At 40.6% G+C, this 8,504-nt stretch overlaps 1 protein-coding gene across 2 annotated transcripts; it reads right to left on the bottom strand.

The window, feature by feature from the left end:
* Positions 1-3,627: 3,627 nt before the first annotated feature.
* Positions 3,628-7,958, bottom strand: LOC143352847 (phospholipase A1). Of its 2 annotated transcripts, XM_076785756.1 has the most exons (3): positions 7,389-7,958; positions 5,105-5,900; positions 3,628-5,074 (listed from the first exon to the last, which is right to left on the bottom strand). In XM_076785756.1, the coding sequence occupies exons 1-2, from the start codon at positions 7,693-7,695 to the stop codon at positions 5,143-5,145; spliced, it is 1,065 nt and encodes a 354-aa protein (XP_076641871.1). In that variant the 5' UTR covers positions 7,696-7,958; the 3' UTR covers positions 3,628-5,074; positions 5,105-5,142. The 2 variants fall into 2 exon arrangements, with proteins under 2 accessions (XP_076641871.1, XP_076641870.1); XM_076785755.1 differs by having other exon boundaries at positions 3,628-5,900.
* Between the last annotated feature and the right edge of the window lie 546 nt (positions 7,959-8,504).

The following is an 8,504-nucleotide window of genomic DNA, read 5'->3' as shown; positions in this document are numbered from 1 at the left end:
TAATCGAAAAGTTAAATTGTAAAATTAGAGTGAAAGGTCATGAAAAAGCGTCATACTCGTGTGATTGCAGTCCGTGACATTTCGGGTACCCGCACAGCCCTAATATTTTGTAATGTTTGTAAATTCTTCATTATAATAAGTATTCTCCACTACACTGAAGTATTTTATGAAAATTCGCCTTGTTAAATGTGAATTAATTGTAAGATTAAATTTCTAATTGTGAGTAAGAATACAAATAACGTCCAGCAGCGATTTGGTTACTGTGGACGATGCACCAAAGATTTCTTATATTTAGTGATGATAGAGGGCCGGTCCAGTATGCGGTCCGACCTAAATAGTTCTATGATGTAAAAATGTGAAAGCCAGTCGATATTTGGATGGTTGCTGTGTGTGTGTGGGTGTGTCTGGGTGCGTGCGTGTGGTGAAAAGTTACCTTTGAGAACGAGTATCGAGCAGTGGAGAGGACATGTTTGTATTTTGTTACATGACATTCGATATAGGCTTAGAAATAATCGTCTTTAAAGGGTTACACTTCTGGTAGGTGTACATAGGGTATTTTGGAATATCGAGCTTTTAAAGAAACGTGTTGGTGCCTTGCTCGAAAGCATCTTTTATCGATCAATGTGAAATGAGTGTTAGGGAGATGCTCTCGAAGATACGATACGCGACCAAAGATGTTTCACGTAAATTAAACTGTTCGAAAAGTTACCGAAGGCAATAACGTATTTTCTATACAAAGACAGGTGCTGGAAATAAGTGCCTGATATTGCGAATATATTTCGAATTTAAATAAATACAATTTATTATTAGTGCCTTAATGGAGAAAGAATGGGAGAAAATGATTAATCATTAACAGCGCAATGATTATTGTTATTCGCGATACGGTGGGGTTCCTCGATGTACTCGATCCTCTGGACGAAGAACATTCACAAAAATGGTTTTGCCAGTATTAAACACATCTTTCGAGTAATTGTTAATCGATTATACTTGTCTATTGTTTATATCATGTATTTTTACACCAGAACTTATGCACCGATTTTTGAGAAAATTTAAATAGTTTTTTTATCGACGATATCGTTACTTAAGATACATAGTCTAAGGAAATCGACGATTTTTTACTGGTATTATCGTTGTAATAAATCACTTTTTACACCAATCTTATTTGTACACTCGTGCCTTTTAATTCCTTTCCTAACGTTGTTGTCACCCTTTTCCAAACAATTTTAATTCTTTTAAGAATGTTAAGAAATCGTTGACAAATTCTTGAAACATGTTTCATGTTAGGGTTGGGCACATTTCATTTGAAATAAGATAGCAAATAATTATTTAAAATATTTGTAATTGTACAAATAACATACAAAAATCTATTTTCATTTGACGTTTAAATAAAATAAGTTCTCTTCAAAAATCTGTACCGTCGGATGAAAAATATTCACTTTTCTCATTAAAAATATAAAGTTACATTAGAGTGTTGGAAAACAACGAATGCACTTGTGTTATGGCATTCTATAATCAACTGGAACCTGATTCTATCCTTATCTGACCAACATTGCGTAACAAACCGACCGGATATGTATACAGGGTGACATCAGATGACATCGGATGTTGGGGTATTGTCGAAATAATTTTCCATATATATGTACTTATCATATTCAAGTTGAAGGACATCAGTTCTAGCTTGCACGTAGTAGGTACGTATTGAAAATGATTTCGAAAAAGCAATACTTACTGTTTATAAGATCTCGGAAAATATGACCTTGAGATGAACTTCACCCACACCGACTTGTGTCCCCCTCCAAATACGATAACTTAATCTCCAAATATTTCTTTGTATCCGTACAAAATAACAAAGTTATTAGCGGTGGGACACCCTGTATATTAAACCAGGAATGTAGGTTAATTAAAAAAGAGGTATCGAGAGTTGTTCTGATCTCGGTGTTACTGGAGATACTGAAGTGGCGCTAGATCAAAGAAGGTGCAAACGTGTGGCTGAGCGACTTCATAATCGTACTACATACAGTATATCACAGAGGATTAACTTCTTGAGAAATAGATATTAAATCCATCCAAAAATTCACGGAGACAGTCAAGAGTCGTATCTGCATAAATAAGTTAGAGAATATTAAGTTAGAATATTAAGTTAAGAATATTAAGTTAGAGAATATTCTGACTGGAAAATATATTACCATAATTAGTACTATACCGCGTATTCGATAGTGGAGAAGTTTGCCTCGTAATCTATCGCTAATATCCTTGAATGATGAATGATTTAATACTCTGTCGAGTGGGGAATGTTCATCGGAGAACGGTATAGTTATTAGGCAAATTTGAGAAACCGCTGCCCTCAAGAGGAAGTGTCTGTAAAGACACGAGTTCTTGTTGTAAGGGACCGTGTCGCGTCTAAACGTCGCCTTCCCGAGGATCCCGGCAGCATCCAGTATCGATGTCTCCTGAAACACTTTGGAATCAGCAGGGCGTCGCGACGGTTCGTCGGCCGTTCGCAGACATCTGGATTCGACAGCCAGCTTCCGTATAACGATTGGCCCTCTCAATACGTTCCCTTTCAAGCCTGCGAAATTGCCCATAGTAATGCCCCCGAGCCGCTTTTTCTCGACGAACCACTCCCCGTTGTTCGTGAGAATCTCGAAAGCTTTGGAATTCCGATGTCCACGAGTGCATCGTCGACATCACGAACGGAAGCTGGGACAACAGAAGATGTTTCGCAACGGCGCGGCGGACACTTGACAGTCCTCTGCTCTTTGCATTTAAATGTTAAGTTGTTGCCAACGACGCGACGCACAGTGGGCTAGAATCGTATGGACCATGTCTTTCATGAAATACTAGGGGGACCGGAAAGTAATTACCTAAAATTAAAGTAGAATAGTTTTTTTATTGACATTTTATTTTTAATCTGACATATATAAATGCTCTTGTATGGTTGACCATGCTGAATGAAGCTTCTCCGAGAGTTCTTCAATCGTCTGTCGAGGCAAAATGTCATTATCGAGTGCCACTGGCCTTCGAAAGATCGAAATTGCCCGATTTAAATTTGGCAAACCATTTTTGGCATTTACGTATAGCCAATACTTCCGGATAAACATCATAAATGTTTCTTGTAGCTATTGCGACATTGCTACACTTTCGAGATTTGTATAGTATACAATGCCGAATGTGCAATTTTTCCTGATTTGAATCGGGCATTTCGAACATAACCTCTAAAAAACTATTTTTGTACAAAAAAGTACTAAATAGTCTCTCCTAAATAGAAGTTAGCTGTCATTATCAATCAAATATTGACTTGCGCAAAACGATACTTTGCGGTTCCCCTAATACATTACTAATTAGTACAAATCAGTAATTAGTAATGTATTTCTAATTGGTAATTACAACCGGAACGGTTTTAGGAGTTTTTGCGGTTAGCTGATAAGTAACTTTGAAGAACAATTTCACAATTATCTGAAATAATTATTTAGAAAAACTATAGAATAGAATAACATGTCATTTGAAATAATATTTCAAGTAATGTTATTTCGGAAGTGATCACAGGCGCGGAAGTAAGTATAAAATTAAATAACATGATATTCGCGATAATATTTTGAATGTTATTTCAAAAGAAATAATAAATAAATAACATGACATTTGAGATAATATTTTGAACAATGTTATTTCAGAAGTGCCCAGGTCTATAACTCGGAATGTTCCTCAACAATTTTCGTTCGGGGTACAGGTTGAGAAAACATGGCCGGATGAACTTTCTCATGTACAAAATTGTGGAACACCCGTTAGACGCTCGCATCTAATTTATATGTGACTGTAAGTCTTGAACTTTCTATGAGATCTGGAATCAAGAAAATGTTGAGCGCCTTGAAATCGACGGGTTGAAGTTGCATTATTCGTCGCAGGTATGTATCGAAGCTTGGAAAGTATGGCAGAAACAGATGCGTGTTTCCAAAGTACTATTTGCAGCCCTGTACTTAATAATACATTTATTATATATATATATTAATTAATTACATATATTACATTGGATATTATACATTGTGAGGAGTCAGTGATCAATAAACAGTGAAATACTGTGATAGTTGCAATTTGTTTTCTCTTTCCCTTATAGATTGCTCTTTCAATTGAAATTCGATGCTCCAACTGGTGAAGGTATCACCAGACAATTAACCCTCCAGTGCACAGGTGAATAGAACAATGTGCAATGTCTAGATGGAAAATCTTGAGGTCGTCGCTTTATCACAAAACGCTACTGCAAACAAAGGAAGCGAATTTATTCAAGCTACTACGTAATTTTCATGATGGCTCCCGTAGACCCAACCCGCGCATCAGAGGGTTAATGTTGGGACCATCGAAATTCGGAAACGGAAACGGCGAATGAGAAACGCTCGCGCGAAACGAAATCGACCGTCGGCGTTTTAACATACTCGAATCACCGTCAACCAATCAATCAGGCGACTTTGCTCGCGCAGGAGAATCGAAAGAAATCGGTTCCTCTGTCAGTGGACATTGTCAAGAATACGTTCACGGTGGTTCAGTGGAACGGTTAACGGGATTGATCGCATGGTAGATCACGAACGCAAGATTTTTCCGGACGTGTACTCTATCTGAATACGCAATCGCGTTCCGGAATCGGACTGCACGGTTCGCAGTACCGTACGAAGATCCACTTGTCACCGCACACTTGTGTCTTTTCGATTAGACAACAGGTGACCAATTGTTTGTCCGATTCGGGTGTCCTATATTAATCGATCGCCGGCATTGTCGATTTGTCTCCACCTTGTCTTTGACCCCGATGCACCGAGAGTACTCTCAACATCCGTCAAAGTCACACGCTTTACGTCGGAATAACTCTGTTATTAATGGACCAAACGACTTCAGTTTTCATACCAAACTATAGATAACGTGTACCGATAATTTTGGAAAATTGGCATTTGGTATGTCGCTGCTAAACTAGTCCGAGTTACAAAATTGAAATGACCGGATTCGAGGCAACGAATTATAAATTACGCTTGGAAGGTCCTCTTCCTCTTGTGCTGCCGCATCCTATTCACTGAACTATCGTTTACTAGATCTGTACACTGGCTCTAGAGCCTGACAAAACTTTTCTACACGTCCGATATCGTGCGACTTACCCTCTCCTCACAGCGACAAAGAGAACGGTTTGCCCTCCGGCAGGCAGCATCTTTCGTCGCCGCGTCCGTTTCTGTATTTAGGACAATACGGAGGATATTTTCCGGTGTAACAGAACGAGCCCATGGTACCGATCGGCGTGTGCTGTCCCATGGACACGTACTCGCCCGGCCTGCTCTCGATTCGGGGACCGGACGGACACCTTCTGGAGCACGGCTCCGCCATTGGTTCCTGGCCGTCGTTGTCTACGCTCTCGGCCATGTAACAAACCACCCACACGTGACTGCACAGTTGCGAATTCGATTTGTCCTCGCAGAACGGCTGCACCTTCCCGCCGTTTACGCAGAAATCCACGTGGCCCATCCGGCCGCTTTCCCCGTAATATCCGGCGTTCGTGTGAATCACCTCGACGAAGTCGGCATCCCCGCTGTCAAGACGATTCACGTAACCAGGACGTAGCAACGGCCTCGCAGGGTCCAGTCCGATTATTCGGTGCATCCTGAACAGCAAGAAGTTCGCCATGATGCCACAGATGTGCGCGCCCAGCGAGTGTCCCACGCAGGTTGTCCTTGCGATCGGCAAACCGAGGTCCCTCAATGTCGTCAAAGTGCCGGCTAGACATTTAGCCACTGGCCGGAGATTCGCCACCGCGGCCGGGTAACAGGGTGGCGAACATAGCGCGCCCCAATCGACCAGAAAAACATTGTAGCTACCGTTCCGCAGGTACGCGTCTCTCAGCACCGCTATGGGGAGGGTGTCGTCGCCACCTGAGAGCATCAACAACATTCTCTTCGTTTATCCGTCTTATCGGTAGACCGTGAATTCTTATGTATTTCCGGTATACGCGAGACTCGACCACACAGGGTGACCTTCGGCTAACAAGGGACATCACCCAAGTACAACTCGCCGATTTTAACACGTTGAACGCCACGCCAGCCACACGTGGCTGACGGAATTATTTGTGCTGGTTTTAAAATGAATGTTTACGTTGATATACTCATTGTACTAAACTTAATTAGGATCTGTACCATGCTAGACAGTTGGAGGATTACTCAGTATCGTACATTTAATTTTTTGCAATTTTTATTTCATTAAATAACTTACTTTGATTTTATGGAATTTTTCGGGTTTCTAGTTTGGCGTTCAAAGTGTTAATGAAATTTATACAGGATATAGTTTGTTGAAAAATATTTGACTCGTATTTTTTTTTACGTACCTAGGGAGTGAAAATACTCCGAAAAGTTGGGGGTGTGTACCCTATTTTTGCTTATATCTTGGGAAATAGAGGGTCTAGGAATATTACTTTTTTTTTTAATTTGAGGGTGCTTTCGATCATTGTAGTCATATAAAAAGATTTTAGAAGAAAGATGAATTTTTTAAATATTCTTTGAACGGTAAAGTGACGCAAGTTTTTCTCGGAGTTTTGAATGTTGTCGATGTTTTTTCTTTTACATACAACTCGATTCTTCAATATGACTCGCATTACGTAAGAAATATTTTTTACATCATCACAGTTCGACGAGATATTTAGATGACCTTACTTGAAAGGACCACCCTGTATGCAAATTCAAAGATGTTACGCAAATTTCCAGAAAATAAGACGTAAAACTCGATATATCATGGATCGATGTATTTGGGCAAGATATCGACCGGATCTTTTGTGTCTGTGTGGACAGTAAAATGTCAATAGTCTGAAGCTTATATTCTTCGTTGAATCAGCCAGTGTCGAAAAGGTATGACTCACATATGAAATTTACAATTAATATACAAGATTTCAAAGAGAAGGTATAGTTGGTTGGGATTAGTATGGCGAGGGGCGGTGAGGGCCGGGCCGGGCCGGCTACGCTTGCATTCTTCCGCATGTTGCACGAATTTTTGTATGTATGGTCGAGCCGATCCTCTTCGCCCCTTCACCACGCTAACTCCAACCAACTTGAACTATACCTTCTCTATGAAATTTTGAAAATTACTTGTACTGAATAAATTAGAAACTCGTCTATTGTTTTGCAGAAGGAGTTGCAGTTTCACCCACGAATCCACAACGTTTTTTCGCGATTATCTCTAAAACAAAGACCAAGCGACGGAGCGAAAATGACGTCCTGGACAACATATGTCCAAGGTCAAGGTCATTAGTGCTGGGTCCGCTAAACGTAATATTTACACAAAACTTTTTTACAGAATATAAAATTTTTTATAGAATGAACTGCTCAAATTATTGGAAGATATATTACCGATCATTCGTTGTCAAAACGTACCCGCATATCCGTGCACAAGCAGAACATTTTCCAAGGTTGGATCATAATCCCGACGCAGCCAATCCGACGATCTGGAGTCCAATTCTCGTCTCGGCCGATCGGACGCATAAAGGAAGACCCGAATATCGGGATCAGGACACAAATCCTTATCGTTCCCGCGTCTCCAAACGCACTTTTGTCGATCGTACTCCGCCGCGAGGCCGTTCTGAATCGCTTCTTGGATCGGGCCATGCGGCTTCTTCGAAGAGACATGATCCAGCAGTAGCAACGTGGCCAGTAACAGCATCTTGAACATTGACGGAAACATCTCGACGTCGAAGAAACACGAGACCTGCTCGTTAAGCACGCGACAGAAGAACTGATCGTGACAATGCTTCGCACACCGTTTTGTTCTTCATTCGGCTCCCACCTTTTTCACCTGCCGATGACTATTAGAGAATTGGGTGACCCTGGGGAGGGAGAAGTGTCCCGCGGATCACCGCCGATACCAGTTGAAACGACGATAAACGTGAGCATAGTGTCAAGGTCGATGATCAGGGTCCTCCCATGTTTTAGTTGTTTACGATGTGAGGGCATTGCGACACCCAAACCGGTGCGTGTACCAGGAAAGAGGGAAACCCCTTTATTATGATCGCTGAAGTGCAATTTTCATATGCGTTACACAATCTGTAAATATATTAGGTCGACCCATAAGTTCGTGCCGTTTACTCTTGTACCATTTAAATTTAAAAAATAAAATTCTACAACCTCTTCTGACTTTTTTGACAAAGACATCATATACCGTCACTATAAAATTTTTGCGGTTTTTCATTCAAATACTTTTCAATGGTGAATAATATAAACATATCCACGGCACGAACTTATGGGACGACCTAATGTTTACTAATCACTGAAAATCGACTGCGGTTGAGATCGATTTTTCTTCTATACGGTCCCATTACAAATGGGGTTTAGATTTGTGGGAATTTTATGAGCGATGCTGGTGTACCAATTAATTAGCATAATTGCATAATTTCGTTCGGCGTCATCGCATATAAATGTAAAGGATCAGATGCGGGTAATAATGTTTACTGTATGTGTTGACGACATCGTGGCTCCGAATTTGGATTACACGAT

The sequence above is a fragment of the Halictus rubicundus genome, chromosome 3, assembly GCF_050948215.1.
Source record: "Halictus rubicundus isolate RS-2024b chromosome 3, iyHalRubi1_principal, whole genome shotgun sequence".
NCBI lineage: Eukaryota > Metazoa > Arthropoda > Insecta > Hymenoptera > Halictidae > Halictus > Halictus rubicundus.
This window is presented reverse-complemented; position numbering and strand designations above follow the sequence as displayed.